General features: G+C 29.0%; 5 protein-coding genes across 10 annotated transcripts; 2 read left to right on the top strand and 3 right to left on the bottom strand.

Moving 5' to 3' along the window:
• Positions 1-11: 11 nt before the first annotated feature.
• On the bottom strand, positions 12-2,877 carry Snr1 (SWI/SNF related, matrix associated, actin dependent regulator of chromatin, subfamily b, member 1). Of its 4 annotated transcripts, none has more exons than XM_076321169.1 (6): positions 2,746-2,877; positions 1,722-2,184; positions 1,416-1,543; positions 1,013-1,325; positions 747-923; positions 12-675 (listed from the first exon to the last, which is right to left on the bottom strand). In XM_076321169.1, the coding sequence occupies exons 2-6, from the start codon at positions 2,171-2,173 to the stop codon at positions 636-638; spliced, it is 1,110 nt and encodes a 369-aa protein (XP_076177284.1). In that variant the 5' UTR covers positions 2,174-2,184; positions 2,746-2,877; the 3' UTR covers positions 12-635. The 4 variants fall into 4 exon arrangements, with proteins under 4 accessions (XP_076177284.1, XP_076177286.1, XP_076177285.1 ...); XM_076321171.1 differs by having other exon boundaries at positions 2,731-2,754; XM_076321170.1 differs by lacking the exon at positions 2,746-2,877 and adding an exon at positions 2,386-2,513.
• Positions 2,878-3,360: 483 nt separating this feature from the next.
• On the top strand, positions 3,361-5,834 carry Vang (Strabismus domain-containing protein Vang). 3 transcript variants are annotated; one of them, XM_076319974.1, is made up of 5 exons: positions 3,368-3,455; positions 3,581-3,825; positions 3,948-4,539; positions 4,611-4,769; positions 4,845-5,813. In XM_076319974.1, the coding sequence occupies exons 2-5, from the start codon at positions 3,695-3,697 to the stop codon at positions 5,679-5,681; spliced, it is 1,719 nt and encodes a 572-aa protein (XP_076176089.1). In that variant the 5' UTR covers positions 3,368-3,455; positions 3,581-3,694; the 3' UTR covers positions 5,682-5,813. The 3 variants fall into 3 exon arrangements, with proteins under 3 accessions (XP_076176088.1, XP_076176089.1, XP_076176090.1); XM_076319975.1 differs by having other exon boundaries at positions 3,423-3,455; positions 3,606-3,825; positions 4,845-5,834; XM_076319973.1 differs by having other exon boundaries at positions 3,361-3,825.
• A 2,484-nt stretch (positions 5,835-8,318) lies between these two features.
• LOC143151264 (uncharacterized) lies at positions 8,319-10,118 on the bottom strand. The gene is made up of 4 exons (XM_076320241.1): positions 9,772-10,118; positions 9,116-9,301; positions 8,878-9,039; positions 8,319-8,804 (listed from the first exon to the last, which is right to left on the bottom strand). Exons 1-4 carry the CDS (start codon positions 9,829-9,831, stop codon positions 8,703-8,705), a joined length of 510 nt encoding a protein of 169 aa, XP_076176356.1. The 5' UTR covers positions 9,832-10,118; the 3' UTR covers positions 8,319-8,702.
• A 691-nt stretch (positions 10,119-10,809) lies between these two features.
• Mcts1 (malignant T-cell-amplified sequence 1 homolog) lies at positions 10,810-12,066 on the top strand. Its single transcript, XM_076319444.1, has 6 exons — positions 10,810-10,946; positions 11,029-11,181; positions 11,252-11,352; positions 11,455-11,588; positions 11,673-11,740; positions 11,810-12,066. The coding sequence occupies exons 1-6, from the start codon at positions 10,936-10,938 to the stop codon at positions 11,889-11,891; spliced, it is 549 nt and encodes a 182-aa protein (XP_076175559.1). The 5' UTR covers positions 10,810-10,935; the 3' UTR covers positions 11,892-12,066.
• On the bottom strand, positions 11,229-15,346 carry LOC143150889 (uncharacterized). The gene is made up of 10 exons (XM_076319443.1): positions 14,959-15,346; positions 14,823-14,869; positions 14,668-14,748; positions 14,356-14,562; positions 14,201-14,285; positions 13,981-14,103; positions 13,668-13,840; positions 13,476-13,577; positions 13,226-13,414; positions 11,229-13,169 (listed from the first exon to the last, which is right to left on the bottom strand). The coding sequence occupies exons 1-10, from the start codon at positions 15,020-15,022 to the stop codon at positions 12,186-12,188; spliced, it is 2,055 nt and encodes a 684-aa protein (XP_076175558.1). The 5' UTR covers positions 15,023-15,346; the 3' UTR covers positions 11,229-12,185.
• Positions 15,347-15,555: the final 209 nt, after the last annotated feature.

Raw genomic sequence — 15,555 nt, 5'->3', positions numbered from 1 at the left:
GGTTAAAAATAATTAAGGTTCAATAACCAGGTAGAAATAAAATGGATGTAAAATAAAAATTTATATATAATTTGTTTACTCGCTTAGTAAATATTGTATTAAAATTTATAAAATTTGTAAAAATTGAGTAGGACATTCTAAGTCAATTTGTTATTGAGTTAAGAGTTAAATATTGTTGGATCGATATTTCAAACTTTTCATCATCATTGTAAATATTTCATTATACTAATCATGATATGACTTACACTTCATGAACAGTTGAAGTACGGCATACTATCAGGAACATTTTTATTTCTTGTGTTATGTAACAGTAATAATGAATACAGCCATGTATAAGCAAAAACATGAGAACAGAGAGTGACTACAAGGAGATAAGACAAATTTCTGAATGGAAGATCACAGATCATAGATAAACTTTTGTCACATTGTAATTCTGGTAAATATGCAAATATTTATTAGAATGCACTTTATTTTCTGTCTAAATCATAACATAAAAGTGTTGTATTCGTAGTTTAAAAAAGTCTAAAAATGGACAAAATGAATGTCTCCTGAGCAAACCTACTCAGTCACATATAGGATGCCATATTCTGTTATTAATTGTTACCATTTTAATTTACCATCGCAATTTACATGTTTTACCATCCTGGTGTAGTATTTGCTAAACGTCTCATACGTCTGAAATAAAAAACAAACATTGTAATTAACTATTCATTTTTTGCGTATGATAATACAATATTCATTTTTACCGCGTATTTCGATCCTGATCGCGTATTTTCTTTTCCATTTCTGCATCTGTTAGTGTTTCTAAAAATGGTGCCCATTGATCAGCTTCTGAAGGTGGCCTGAAAGGTACTTCTACAGTGGGCAAAGGAGCTTCAGAAAATGCATATGTTCTTTGATGCCATGATAATTGTCCGCGAACACTGAAAACAAGTTTTACTCGTATTATATTATATGTTTATAAATTATCTATACTATTATATATATATATATATAAATTATTCACACGTACCTATAAGCAATGGCAGTAACAAACTCTCCACCAAGACCCAATTCAGCACAAAGTTTCATTGCAAATTTTTCAGGATTATTTTCTTTTTCAGACATATCCCATTCTACTTGATCTACTAAAGATGTATTACCCACATGTATATTTAATTTAATGATAACTCTTTGGTCACATTGATCTTCTAAAATTGTTTCTTGTGGGAAAGCTTCTATTTGTTGTCTTATAGCTTGTGCAATGGCTGGTACAAAAGTTAGTGGATTTAAATCTAAATCATCACATAATACTTCAGCAAATTGTTCTGGTGTTATAAGGCTTTCTATAAGAAAAATCATTTTATCAACATGCATATTTAATACATTAAGCTATTTATATTTTAATATAAATTACATCATATAGATCAACATACCATTTTTATTCCATGTAAAAGTATCTCTTAATTTTTGTCCCTCAATTTCCATATCTAAACGTATTGGAACCAACATCTCTTGTTGAGCTGCATTTTCCAAATTTGCTGATGGATCTGTATCATCAAAACTGAAAAAATAATTTGTATTATATATATATATATATATATATATATATATATAACAATATGAATTCAAAATTGATTTTACTTTTACTACAGTGCTAAGATAAAAACTTAATTATATTAGATAGATTAAAAGTAATAAATTAAAAATTAATTCATTAATTTGTAGAATATAACAATTACCATAGAGGAAAAGTTCTGACTTTCTTATTATGTACTCTATTACGATTAATTGGTGTTGCTTGAGGCACAGCATCTAGGTGTGAACTATTTGGCAAACTAGGCACCCAAGGCATTGATTTTTTTGATTTTCCTTCTCTGGGAGCTGGTGGTTCTGTTGAATGTACTGATACAGCTTTATACTTATCATCATTGCCTTCAATAATATCTTCTACTTCACTAGCTCTTAAAAGTGATACACTAGATGCAAGTACATGCTGACTTAATCCAAGTTCTACTAGTTTTTTACGTTCATCATTTGTAATGGATCTTCTAAACATTCCAGGGTAACGTTTATATAATGATCCTCGAAATAAGCGTAAATAATTGCCCACTTCGGATCCAATGCAATAATATTCTCCATTTTCTTCTACTTGGAAACTTATAGGTTTATCGCCATATGTACGTAAAGCCATATTTATAGTATCTGAATAAACACAATTTTCACATGTAATATAAATATCTAAAAATTGACAAATAATTAACAAAATGTTTAAAAATATCAAAATTAGGCAAATGAAAGTTTAATTTTAAAAACAATTAAAATATTATTTTCCTCCTGACTGAAAACCATTGCAATATTGGTGCATTATAATCATTTTGAATGATTATTTTTATTATTTTGTACCATTGTTTTTAAAGATATATAATTAAAATAACAGCAAGTTGAACAATAAACAATGAAAATGCTTAAATAACTTTTTTAATAGTTCCGAAGTTAACAAGTTCATAACCAAACATAGAAGAATTCAGAATATAGTATTGTTTATCACCATTATTATTATTATTTACATGTCACTTCATTTACCTACCTGTTTTGCCGGTCACTTATCACTTTTTATGTCACACATTTATTAATATTGGCATAAACACAGTGCAAAGCATTGTCTTTGTGATTGGTGATCTATAATACACTATTTTTTGTTCAAGCGTATGGTATTTCATCAAAACTATACCCGTATTGGATACTTACATAGGGGAAGCTTACCTCAAAAAAGGCCAATAGTTAAAATATTTTGGTCGATTATTGCGTAGACGACTTCGTTAAATATAATAATAAAGATTTTAAAGTTATGTTTAAAAGATGACTACTATATATAGTACACTAAAGGTATTGTATTGGCGCCAATATATTTGATCTGTTTTCAATGATTATGTTTGTAAACGGCAGTAGTTACAACATTGGTGTTATAACTTCGGCATAAATTAAACCGTAAGATGTAGTCAATGCTACGTCAAGATTGTAATGTAATGTAGAAAATTCCTATGCAGTAATTTTGTAATTAAAGTTTATGATGACTAGATTTAGACTTTTATACCGATTATATTGACATTTTTACAAGAATTTGAACACCCATAGCATTGATTTTTTCCATATGAGGAGAAAGTCACTAGCTTTCTTACCAATCAACACGTTTGCTTAAAAAGAGAAGGGTCTTATTTGGTGACGAATCTAGTGAATTTCTCTTCACACAGAAAGAATATTGCCACCGGGTGAATATTCATTTATTTACATAAACATCCCTAGGAAATCATATGTGTGTACTGTTCTTTCCCTAACAATTATTTCGGAATGTGGTAACAAGACAGAGGGGGTGGGAATAATAAACGTTAGGCGTGTCGGCGTCTGTTTTTTAATACGTTAATAGGAAATTGTATTAAAAAAGCAACCTTACCACAATATTTATTTTGTGGATGGTACGAATTTAATTTTTTGAGAAACTCACTGCGTATTTTAAGATGTCGGTGTTGCAAAAAATTGTATGCACAGAGAATGCTCTTAAGATTCTCTATCTATAGCTTATCATTTTATAATTCGACAGTTTCAATTTCACGATTGTGATACAGTATTACGTATATGTGGCTGGCGTTCAGTTACGAGTGGAAGAGGGTATGTTCTTATGGGGTAGTAGGAAGGCGGTAGCCTTTGCCGGGGAATGGAGACGGAGAGCGTAAAGTCGGGGGCTAGTGAGCATAGCCATAGCCATCATAGCAGAACTTCTCAAAAACACCATCGAACTCACAGTTCCAAATCTCATCACAGACAGCACTCGCATCGAAGTACCCGGTATTGTAATTTATTAAAAATTACATTATTTAAAGCATGCCCAATACAGTGTCATTTATGTAGCAATTATAATGTTGGCGGTTGAATTTTCTGCCTTCTTAATATGAATATCTTTTTAATAGGACTGGTCGTAGTCAGAGGAAAGATAGGCACAATTTAGATTCCAGCGAAATGGCTCCCTTTCAAACAACTGTTAATGTAAGAGGCGATAGTGTTGATAATTTGGGTCAAGAAGTTATTGAAGTACAGATTTTACCTCAGGATGAAAATTGGGGTGAAAATACTACAGCTGTTACTGGAAATACTTCTGATAGATCTGAATCAACTGAAGATGTTAGCCATTGGCCAAATGAAAATGATGGATCATTTAGTTCCTGTAATCGGTTTGTGGGTCCTGTTATAGCAATGATAATTGGACTAAGCGCTTTTCTTAGTCCTATAGCTATGGTCATACTGCCTAAATTAGGATTTTTTCCTGACTCTACAACTGTTTTAACAATGCAACAGAAATTACAACTGTTATCGTGTAATGCAGAATGTAAAGGCCAATTGCTAGGTTTAGCCTTTAAGCTGGTGCTACTAAGTGTTGGGAGTTGGGCTGTGTTTTTACGCTCACGAAATGCTACTATGCCTCGTATATTTTTATTCAGAACTGGAGTCTTACTTCTTACTACACTGTGCATTTGTACTTATTGGTTATTTTATATTGTTCAGGTATATAATTTTATTAAATACTATGAAATATTTTTATAATCGTGATATGTATAAAACATTATAAAATTTAGGTTACTGAGAGTGCTAAGACTGCTGCTAATGGTGAGATAACAGAGTACAAAAATTTAGTAAATTATGCTGGTACTCTTGCAGATACTCTATTGTTCATACATTATATTGCTATATTACTCATTGAAATCCGTCACCAACAACCTATGTTTTATCTTAAAGTATGTATATTTAATTTTTGTATCTTATTTTATACTTTTTCTTATTTGTATTATAATAATGTGTTAATACTTAAGGTTGTAAGATCACCGGATGGTGAATCGCGATCTTACGCAATTGGACAATTATCGATACAGCGGGCAGCAGTATGGGTTTTAGAGAGGTATTACACAGAATTTCCTATCTACAATCCATACTTAGAAAGACTACCAGTATCAAAGTCTGGTAGAAAACAATCGAGCTTCAAATTTTATGAAGTTGATGGAGGAGTAACGAGTAGTGTTCAATCACGAGGAGGTAGTGGCGATAGAGCAGTTATAACTACTCAAACACGTCGTAGAGACTCTAGCCATAATGAACGTTTTTATGAAGAACATGATTACGAACGTAGAGTAAGAAAGCGTAGAGCAAGATTAATCACTGCCGCCGAAGAAGCATTTGCACACATCAAACGTTTACATTCGGAGGTGGAATCAACTCCAAATCCCGGTCCTATGGACCCTATGGAAGCTGCACAAGCAGTATTTCCATCTATGGCAAGAGCCCTGCAAAAATATTTGAGAGTAACACGACAACAACCGCGTCATTCTGTTGAATCCATTTTAAACCGACTTGCACGATGTTTGGCACAAGATGCAGCACCACGTGCATTTTTAGAACCGTTTTTTGTAACCAGTCCTGTTCTTTCAAATGAAAAGGAGAGGCAAAAACGGTCACATCATTGGGCCTTAGTCTGCGAGGGAGAACTACCATCGCGATCTCTTGCTAATGGTTGCGAATTTCAGTTAAGACAAGGAGAAGTAGCACTTTTATGTACAGCTTACCACTTACCCCATTTTCATCTTACAGAACAGCTTGCACATCCGAAATCTAATAAATTCCTTTTAAGATTAAATTCTGAAACGTCAGTTTAGTAATGCTTTAAAATTAATAAATTTTTTGAGATAACTTGCAATTAGGTACTTGTATTTTTAATGAATATAAAACTCATTAAAAACAAGTAGTTTTTTACTGTACATAATAAAAGAACTCCACTATAATAAATTTTGTAAGTATTGTGAATTGAATATAATTATAGTAAGCAAATACTATTTAAGCATATAGTATATAATACACATAATAATGATAAAGTTTTTTTAGAATATATTTTCAGATGAATAGAAATTTTGCAAACAACAAAATAGTTTTCTATGCCATACCATAAAAAATATTCATATTAATGAAATTATTTATAGCTTTCCTTCACTACAAATAATTAAAGGAAAATATTAATATAATTTTTACATTTGTAATTTCAGATAAAACACTCAATTTTTCATATCATAAATGCACATATATATTTATTTATTTTATTATTTTATACATCATTATTCATAGAGAATCAAAATAAGGTTATGATATTTTATACAAATTTTACTGAAAAGATCAAAATATATGTGCTAGTTTCTGGAAGATGTATAACTGAAGGAAATTTCACTATTCTGGAATTTTCAGTAAAATATTTTTATCTTGATTAAAAACATACAAAGAATCAAATATTGTTATAATCATTGAATAAATATATGGAATCATAATCGAAACAATAGTGTTCTAAAAGTGCATTAAAACTATAAACATCAACATTATACTTATTATATGTTTAATATTTATAGATGTTCATTACAAAACATTGTTTTTATTTATTTAGCTTCATTTTGACAAGAATTTTTACAAATGTAGAAGAAAATGTCAAAGCGTAATATTCTAAATAGAAAAGAGTACATTCCTGCAATGTATTTGTATAATGTTCTGCCTGTTATATACTATTTACTATATGCTTAATATCTATAGGTATTCATCACGAAATATTTTTTTTATTTATTTAACTTCATTATGACAAAAATTTTTACAAATGTAGAAGAAAATGTCAAAGCGTAATATTCTAAATAGGAAAAAAGTACATTGTTGCAATGTCTTTGTATAATGTTCTGTCTGTGAATATAATTATGCATCTATATATCCTACACATAAAACAACTGTATTTTTAAATACAGTTTAAAGATACAGTTTCTTCCATGACATCAATCTTATTAAGTTTTTTTATAATGTATTTTACATATTTATAGCTGAAAGTATTTTGTAATTAAATTTTTTTATAATTTATAAATTTAGTTATTTTTATATTATTTGTGGTAATTAATTACAATTGTTAAGTATTTCAAGTACTTAAAAAATGCCTGTAAGTTTTAAAATATATAAACAGCTCACAATTGTGATAAACAAATAAGATCTTGAACACTTGATTGAAAAAATTTTACAATTCTCTTCAAACTCATAATTATATGTTCAACAAAACATACATAATGTACTATAATGGACTATGTAGATTCATGGTATAATTTCTTTTTTCTTAAACAATATCTAAAAATATTTTAAATTTGTGCATAATTATAACAAATACTTAAGGTATTTTTCTTCCAGACTTTCACCAAATTTTTCTTCCATTTTATTATATTATTACTCTAACATTCATCTGTTTTGATTAAATATTAATTTGCTCATATTTGTCATTTGACACCATACCATAGTCAATGTATGTACCTTTTAGTAGTATTTGAATGTTTTACATTGCTCATATGTAATTTTATACATTCAATAATATTGAATGTGTTGATATTACTGAATGAACTACTGATATTATGTTCATTTTAATGTTCATCTTTTGTATTAAATTGTTTTTATTTACACGTCAGTTTACAAGGCAAATATTATGTTATTGTATTTGTGACTAAGTTTAATTTTGAGATATATGTACAGTAAATAATAAGAATACTACCCTACATTCGCGTTGAAATATGTATATGTGATATATACATCATATTAATGTATAATGAGGCAATCAGTATAATAGTGAACTTGTTATGCAATAAAATTTTAGTTAATGTATTTATTGCATTCCTGTTCAGTACTTCAATTTGGATACTAAACACTAAAGTACTTTAATATGAAAAGTGCAAATTTATACATGCCTAAGAAGTATTTAACATATCATGATTTAGTAATAACAAAGTGTATATCGCTTGCCTGTGCTCATAAATTATATTATTTAAGATTTTAGTAAATTAAGCATACTTATGTCAAGTAATACAAACTTTTTTTTAAATAATTTTACATTCTTACAAGTACGCAATGTTACTGTTGTAAGTAGTTTTATCTACTAACTTCTTATTTATGTGTGACCGTGATGAATGTATTAATTGATAAACAAAATATACATTTAATGTATAAATATTAATTTGGTAAACTTTTATTGAATATGGTGTACTGCATTTTTTATATTCTATGTAGAATATAATATGTTAACAACTTAATTTTGTAAGTTATTACCGTACTTTGTAAAGTTTCATACGCACAAAGTAGAAATTTAATAACGTAGGATGAAGTGTAAAAAATAAATAAATAAAATTGTTGTTTCAAATTTTATTTATAATTCTCAAAACACTTTCCAAAAGGTATTCAAATGTAAGGTGTGTGTTTATAATAATACATAAAATATAAGAAACAAATACAATTACATTCTATATTTTATTTGACATATTCCTTCTTAAAAATAGTTATTTTTTTTAAAATGAAGATAGTTTATTTTTATTGTAACAAAATTAATTAAATTTAAAACATTTTATAATACAAAAACATTTTTTTAAACAATTTATTTAACTTATAAGACTGAAAATAAAATCACTTATCACTAACAGAACCAAAATGGTGATTACTATATTTTAAATAAATACAGAGACAGAATTTATAAGTATTAGTTGTTGAATCACTACCAATAGAATATTTTACCTTGTCACTGTCATTTTTTCTTATTTTCTTGACTGAAAGCATATGCTTAACCCTTGTTTATCTTTTTCATATTATTATAGAATGTACCATTTTGAATGTCTTGAAAACATTTACATTGGAAACCCTATAATAGGAATTCCATTTGTTATACCTAATACAGCTTCTACTAAGTTCAATATTCTATTACCTAAATAAATAAAGCTCTGTGGCTTCTGAAAGGAATATAAAAGTAGAATTAATATAATAATTACAAATTAGTAGTGAGAAAATATCATATAATCTTACAAAAATATTAGTAGATAAAAATCGAATATTATATTTGTCACATATTATTGATGATTTCTGGGAGACTAATCCCATAATATTTGAAATTCCCTGGCAGTTTACTATACATACAGCACCAGAATTTATATAATGTTCATCTATATAACATATGTTTGTTTCTACCTTAAACACAAATTTAATTTCATGCAGATAACTAATTGCTGTAATTCAAATTATTTGAATTAAATTATATACTTACATTAGATAAGGATTGTGTTCTCCAATCAAAGATAAAAATAATATAATCTACACTAAGATTACAATCGTACTTTGTAATTTCAGTAACAAATTCGCATTTATGTACCAAAATACGCCATTTCCTTTCTTTTGCACTTTGATGTAATGTTTCAGAAACTTTGTCACATAATTCTGCTGGTCCTATAACCTATGTTAATTGTCAATGTTATTAATAATGTAGCAAAGTTTTATTTAATATTTAAAACACAATCCTAATTTTAAAAAGAAAAATCTGCACATTACTTCTCAAAATAGTAAAAATATGTAGACAAATTTTAAAAACATTTCAGTACTATGTAATACAAATACATGTTTTTTATTTATTATAACAATGAAAATACGTAAATATAAGTATATAAAATACTTTTCCAGTAAACTTACAGATTATCGAATACAATTATTTTCAGTTTAAATCTACGTATAATCTTTTTAATTAAAATGGAGATAAGATTAATTTCAATATAATTGGAAATATAGAAATAAAAATTAAATTTTATAACTTGATCTTTTATTTATTGGAACAATTATGTGTTATTGGATAATTTGGATGTTTACGTTTAAGAAGATTAAACAGAATAAAGAGAAATGTACAATAAAATTTAAGTTTTATAAACGCACCAAGAGGGCAGCTTTATAATCATACCGGGGTTTCCCGAATTTAGTGAGAATTTCTGTCATATCTCTTTTACAGCAAAATTAAATACAAAAATTTCAAGGGGTGGACTACACATATCATCATTTACTGAATAAACATTGAAGAAGTTTCATCGTCGAATTAAAGTACAGATAAATATTCACTTTTATCTAACACATAAGGAATAACAACTTAGCCCGATAGTCTCAGTTTTTAATTTTTCTTTTACTCCAATTTATTATTTCTGGCTACAGACTCGCTATCCACTGATGTCCACAATCATTCGTTTATTCTTGTCATTCGAAAGAAGTATGAAGTACGACCCGCCAAATGTATCCCTATCCCCTGTACGATGAGTATCTGGTAGTCGTATAGACAAACCGCTAGATGGTATTATTTAAACATTGTATTAATCTCACTAGATACATATGTAGTAATTTTAATTATAATTTGTTATCAGTTTAACGAACAAACTATTATTGATGAAATACGTATTATTATATTTTAACACGTTTATGTATATTTTATTTGGATCAATATTGTTTACATCTATCAAAATTCATTCTAAAAATAATGATATATATATTTCATAAAAATTTGTTCCCTGAATTAGTAACCTACTATAAAGTTAAAATATCGTGGAAATGTTAACATTTTTTATTTTGCAGGATTTATTAAAATTAATTCTTACATATTTAATAAATAGTAGTTCCATTATCTTACTATTTATGCGAAATAACGCCATCTAGCGTATTAGTTCTCGATATTGGAGTTTTTTGAGATAAGGGGTTTTATTTGATGTGCCGTATTCCCTTCATACGAAACAAATTAATGGACCTTGTGTCACACAGCATACTTATATTTTGTGTGTATGCAACGGGTGAGTGACTTATCTATATACATGGTATATATTCATGTGTGTTGTGTGTGTTTGTGTGTGTATATATATATATATATATATATATATATATATATATATATATATATATAATACCATACTATAGCATTATAACTATATTAAGTGTATGCCGGCTGGTATCAAACTTTTTACAGATCAACATCTATATTAAGAATTGTCTAATTGAATGTATCATTTATGTGTCAATAATTATTTAACGCATAGCAGTGTTTTATAAAAAAATAGGAAGATGTTTAAAAAGTACGTTCGTCATTATGTCCGTAAGAAAGCATAACCTCCATTTAGTAATAAACGTAAGTTTTATTGTTTAATATTTGATTAGATTCGACGAGAAAGATAGTGTTTCTGGTGTACAACAATTAAAATCATCAGTACAGAAAGGAATTCGTTCAAAGCTCTTAGAACTTTATCCTCATTTGGAGAGTCACGTGGATGCTATAATCCCGAAAAAGGATTCTTTTCGAATTGTAAAGTGGTGAGACTTTTTAAAATGAATGCATTTTGAATTCATTAATAAATTTATTGTATTTATTTTTGTGTGCCAGTCACGATCACATAGAGATTATAGTAAACGCCGCTGGAGATCTTTTATTTTTTCGGCAACGTGAGGGACCTTGGATGCCTACCTTAAGATTGTTACATAAATGTAAGTGATAAATATTCTTTCAAAATTTTGATAAAAAATAAATTATTAAGAAGCTTTTGTATTTCTTTATGCATAGTATGTTAATTTATTTAACAATTTTAGACCCATTTTTTTTACCAATGCAACAAGTTGATAAAGGTGCTATCCGGTTCGTTCTTAGTGGAGCAAACATTATGTGTCCAGGTTTAACGTCGAAAGGTGCAAAGATGACATCTGTACAAAAGGGAACAGTTGTTGTATCCTTTGTTAAAATAATTTGAACTGTATGTTGTTTAATTTTAGTATTTAAAAGACTATTAAATTCTTAATTTAAAATGTAGGCTGTTATGGCAGAGGGTAAGCAACATGCTTTAGCTGTTGGTACTACTACATTGTCAACAGAAGATATGTAAGTAAATACAAGATGAAATTAAGTATGTAAAAAGTGCCTGGCGAATTATTATAATGTAATTTGCAGAGTTAAAGTGAACAAAGGAGTGGGCATAGAAAATTGTCATTATTTAAATGATGGACTTTGGCAAATGAAACCTGTGAAGTAAAAGACTGATATACATTATCCAAGATTTAATCATGTACGAACATCTTGTTTGTTGTACAAATGCATTCTCTGGCATTTTTAAAAGCTACATGTCATGCTGTGAAGTGACAGTTCCAATCACAGCATTGCTACTCAAAATAAAAGATTGACAATGCATTTTTATTGTACAAACTGAATGAATGTATTAATTTTATTGTAACTATTTAAATGCATTCATATTATTCAAATATAATTCTATGGTTTACATAAAATCAACGGAATACTATAAATAGATGTATATAATTATAAAAAATAATTAACCAGATCCTGATTTAATATCTACTTGGCCTTCTTGATTCTCTGAAGGAACAGAACGTTCGTTTTCACAATGCCCTGATGCTGGAGAATAAGATGAACTATTAGCATCAGATGTTGGTACAGAAACAGTGTTTGAACCAGGTACACTGTTGTTAGACGAATTATTTTCTCCAATGGCATGAGGAGATTGTGGGTGATAATGAGGACTATGTGGACTGTGAGGGCCATGGGTATGAGGACGGCCCATGGTATGTGGTGAATACTGTGAATATGGTTGATGGTAATATGGGTGTGCGTATTGAGGATATGGTTGATGATATGGTTGCTGTTGAGAATAAGTATAAGACGGATGTGGCGGTCTTGGAGCTAACGGAACATTTTGAGCTTGTTGAGTTGGTCCTGGTTGATACTGTTGACTATAGCCTTGATTTGGTGGAATCATTTGGGGAGTATGTGGATTAGAAACTGGTCCTTGAGATGGAAGCACCTGTGTTCCTTGACTTCCTTGTGTTCCTTGATGAGGTGGCATTGAATGATTAGTTAGCATTCCTTGTTGATGAGGGGTATGCTGTATAGGAGGAGCTGGCGATGAGGCAGGAGGCATAGTTGGCGCATTTACAGTTGCATTTGTAGATGCATTCGTATTTATGTTTGCGGAAGTTGCTGCTGTTGTAGTAGTAGGTTGTGGTGGTTGTAAAGAAGGAGATTGTGGTTGTTGTGGATGCTGTTGATGTGATTGAGATGTTGATGGTGGCTGCTGTTGTGGTTGTTGTAATGACGGCGTTTGTTGTTGTTGTTGTATTGGACTAACAGCCCCACAATAAATTCCAGAATTGGATCCGTGTTGATTAGAGTTTCCTTGAACTGATGGAGTCTCAGGTTTATTTTCATTGTATGGTGGAGAAGATGTTTCTTTTTTTAATTCATTGTTAGGCTTTTCAGGTGCATTTGGTTTCTTGTCTACTGCATCATTATCAGGAACCTACAAAGAGTGATAATAAATACTTTTATGATTAAATTGATATAAATAATACCTACATCGGATGGAGTTTCATCATTAACAGGAGCAGGAGTTGGAGTAGGTGTAGAATTAGGAGTTGATTCACTTGATGCAGGTCCATCTGAACGATTTTCTTCTGTGCCTTTCAATCTATCTCGTCTAAGTACTTCATATTGTCGTTCCACCATTTTATTAAATGTTTCTTCATCTACAGCAGGTTTACAATGCTGAAAGAAATTTTTTTTATATATTTCAACATTAGTTTTAGCAAAGAAAATAATAATTTACTTTTTTCAATTCTTCTTGAAATATTTCACTTGTTTCAATAAATTTACGTTTCTTTGCTTCAAATTTTTCTTCTATTTGTTGGAGCTCTGCTTCAAGTTTTTTCTGTAAATATTAAAAAACTCAACATAACTACAATATTTATATTATACTGTTTAATTAAAAATTAATATTTATTTTAATATACTACATTACCTGATGCATTGTTAAAGACTGTACTTGGCGACGTAATACTTGCATTCTTTGTGTAGTAACAACAGAGCGAACATCAGGAACTACAGTGTCACTAAAAATTTCATTAATGAGACGATGATTTCGAGTGTATCGAGAGTATGCAACATGTTTTACAGAATATCCATCATCCTGATCTGTAAAATAAATTATAATATATATATACACACACACACACACACACACACGCGCGCGCGCGCACGCACGCACACACACACACACACACACACACCTATATATATATTGCTATATACATACTTAAGTTGTATGTACATACCATCATCATCTTCTGCAGGTAAAATATCTATCCTTCTATCTTGAGCTGCTTGCCCTTTAGTACTGCTTGATGAACGTTCGTGACTTTCTCGATCATCATTATTTTGTTGTGCAGCACATAATACTGTGTTAACATAGATTAAGATATTGTTAAATTCAACATGTAAATACATCCATATATTGATATATGTATATAAACTTTATTTATGTACAATAATTACCAGACTTTCCTCTATTTTTGGCTGCAATGTAAGCTAAGTATGCGGGTGAATTATGATAAGTTTTTAAACTTTTTTCATATTCAACCTGTTTGATACATGAATAGGATTAATATTTATTTTTATAACACATAAAAATAATACTTATTTTTAGATACCTTTTCCGCCTCATACTCTTCGATAAACTCTGTTTTATCTTCTTCTGGTAAATCTCTCCACATTTGACCAATAATTTTTCCTATTTCCCATAATTTTAACTCTGGATTCTGAGCTTTTACTTGATCCCATACTTTTCTACTATATCTCATATAAGGCATAAGTGGCTTTTCTGGTGGTTTAGGTGGTTTAGGCATACGAGAATCAGCCTGTTCAATCAATACAAAACTTTTAATAGATTGATATTATTGTTTTAATGTTAATATTAATGAATACAATATATTAATAACATGACTTAAAAAAATAATACATACATTTGTATTTTTTCCAACTTTTTGTGGCGTAAATCCTGGATGACTATGTGGTGTTTGTACGAATGGACTTTGTGCATCTTTCTATAAGTTATTATAAGAATTAATTATGCACTTTAAAAATAACCATACATGTTTTAAATTAAAGATTAACTTACGCTATTAGTTGAACTATTACTACTTCCACCAGAAGCTCGAAGACGTTCTATAATTTAATTGTTTTTTTTTTAATATTTTTTTAACAAAAAGATCTGTTAAATAGAATTAGAAGAATTAAAAATTGGCAACGCTTACGATTAGATGCAACGATGTTTGATGTAGCAATTGCTACTTGCTTGTAGTTTGGAGGTAAAGCCATTTTGAATGCAAGGGTGAGACAGAATTATCTTCTTTAATGTGTAATGAATAAAGTTAATAATATATAATTATTATTCTTGTTATTGAAAAAGAAAATTGTGATTGAAAAAGAATATAATCAATTTTAAAATTTAAGAAATTTTCTAAATCCTGCTAATGTGTGTACGGCTACTATAGACCATACTTCTTCAAGCATTTAAGATTTCACAGTAAAAGATATTATTTTTTAGTATTTCTATAATCGCTGTAACTCTGCTTCACTTTTCGATTAAATGAATAACAATATTGTTACACACACAGCATTTTTAATAACTTTAGTATTCATTCCGGCGTTGTCACTTTATTGATGTATGTTACTACCAACCTCTACAAATCGGTAACTGCAAGTTACTATAATTCAGTGCCATACGATGAAATAAGATTTCTCTAGTAGTTCCTAAAGTGTATTGGAGAAGTATTTGAAATATTGTATTTATTTTGTGAATGAATTATCAATATATATTATCATATGTATGTGTAAAATATTTATTTACA

The sequence above is a fragment of the Ptiloglossa arizonensis genome, chromosome 9 (genome assembly GCF_051014685.1).
Source record: "Ptiloglossa arizonensis isolate GNS036 chromosome 9, iyPtiAriz1_principal, whole genome shotgun sequence".
Classification (NCBI taxonomy): domain Eukaryota; kingdom Metazoa; phylum Arthropoda; class Insecta; order Hymenoptera; family Colletidae; genus Ptiloglossa; species Ptiloglossa arizonensis.
Note: the sequence above shows the minus strand (reverse complement) of the source record. Positions and strands in the feature narration are given on the sequence as shown.

Bases quoted from the DNA above. Each gene is read 5' to 3' on its own strand.
- Snr1 (XM_076321169.1), bottom strand. From the start codon at position 2,173: ATGGCTTTACGTACATATGGCGATAAACCTATAAGTTTCCAAGTAGAA. The intron at 1,326-1,415 runs GTATGTTGATCT...TTTTTCTTATAG, and splicing joins TTTTACATGGAATAAAAATG to AAAGCCTTATAACACCAGAA. The intron at 924-1,012 runs GTACGTGTGAAT...ACTTGTTTTCAG, and splicing joins GTTACTGCCATTGCTTATAG to TGTTCGCGGACAATTATCAT.
- Vang (XM_076319975.1), top strand. From the start codon at position 3,695: ATGGAGACGGAGAGCGTAAAGTCGGGGGCTAGTGAGCATAGCCATAGC. The intron at 4,540-4,610 runs GTATATAATTTT...TATAAAATTTAG, and splicing joins GGTTATTTTATATTGTTCAG to GTTACTGAGAGTGCTAAGAC. The intron at 4,770-4,844 runs GTATGTATATTT...TTAATACTTAAG, and splicing joins AACCTATGTTTTATCTTAAA to GTTGTAAGATCACCGGATGG.
- LOC143151264 (XM_076320241.1), bottom strand. From the start codon at position 9,831: ATGACAGAAATTCTCACTAAATTCGGGAAACCCCGGTATGATTATAAA. The intron at 9,040-9,115 runs GTAAGTATATAA...TTTGTGTTTAAG, and splicing joins GAACACAATCCTTATCTAAT to GTAGAAACAAACATATGTTA. The intron at 8,805-8,877 runs GTAAGATTATAT...TATTCCTTTCAG, and splicing joins TTTTATCTACTAATATTTTT to AAGCCACAGAGCTTTATTTA.
- Mcts1 (XM_076319444.1), top strand. The intron at 11,182-11,251 runs GTGAGACTTTTT...TTTGTGTGCCAG, and splicing joins TCTTTTCGAATTGTAAAGTG to TCACGATCACATAGAGATTA. The intron at 11,589-11,672 runs GTATCCTTTGTT...TTTAAAATGTAG, and splicing joins TACAAAAGGGAACAGTTGTT to GCTGTTATGGCAGAGGGTAA.
- LOC143150889 (XM_076319443.1), bottom strand. From the start codon at position 15,022: ATGGCTTTACCTCCAAACTACAAGCAAGTAGCAATTGCTACATCAAAC. The intron at 14,104-14,200 runs GTAATTATTGTA...ATGTTAACACAG, and splicing joins CAAAAATAGAGGAAAGTCTG to TATTATGTGCTGCACAACAA. The intron at 13,170-13,225 runs GTAGGTATTATT...CACTCTTTGTAG, and splicing joins ATGATGAAACTCCATCCGAT to GTTCCTGATAATGATGCAGT.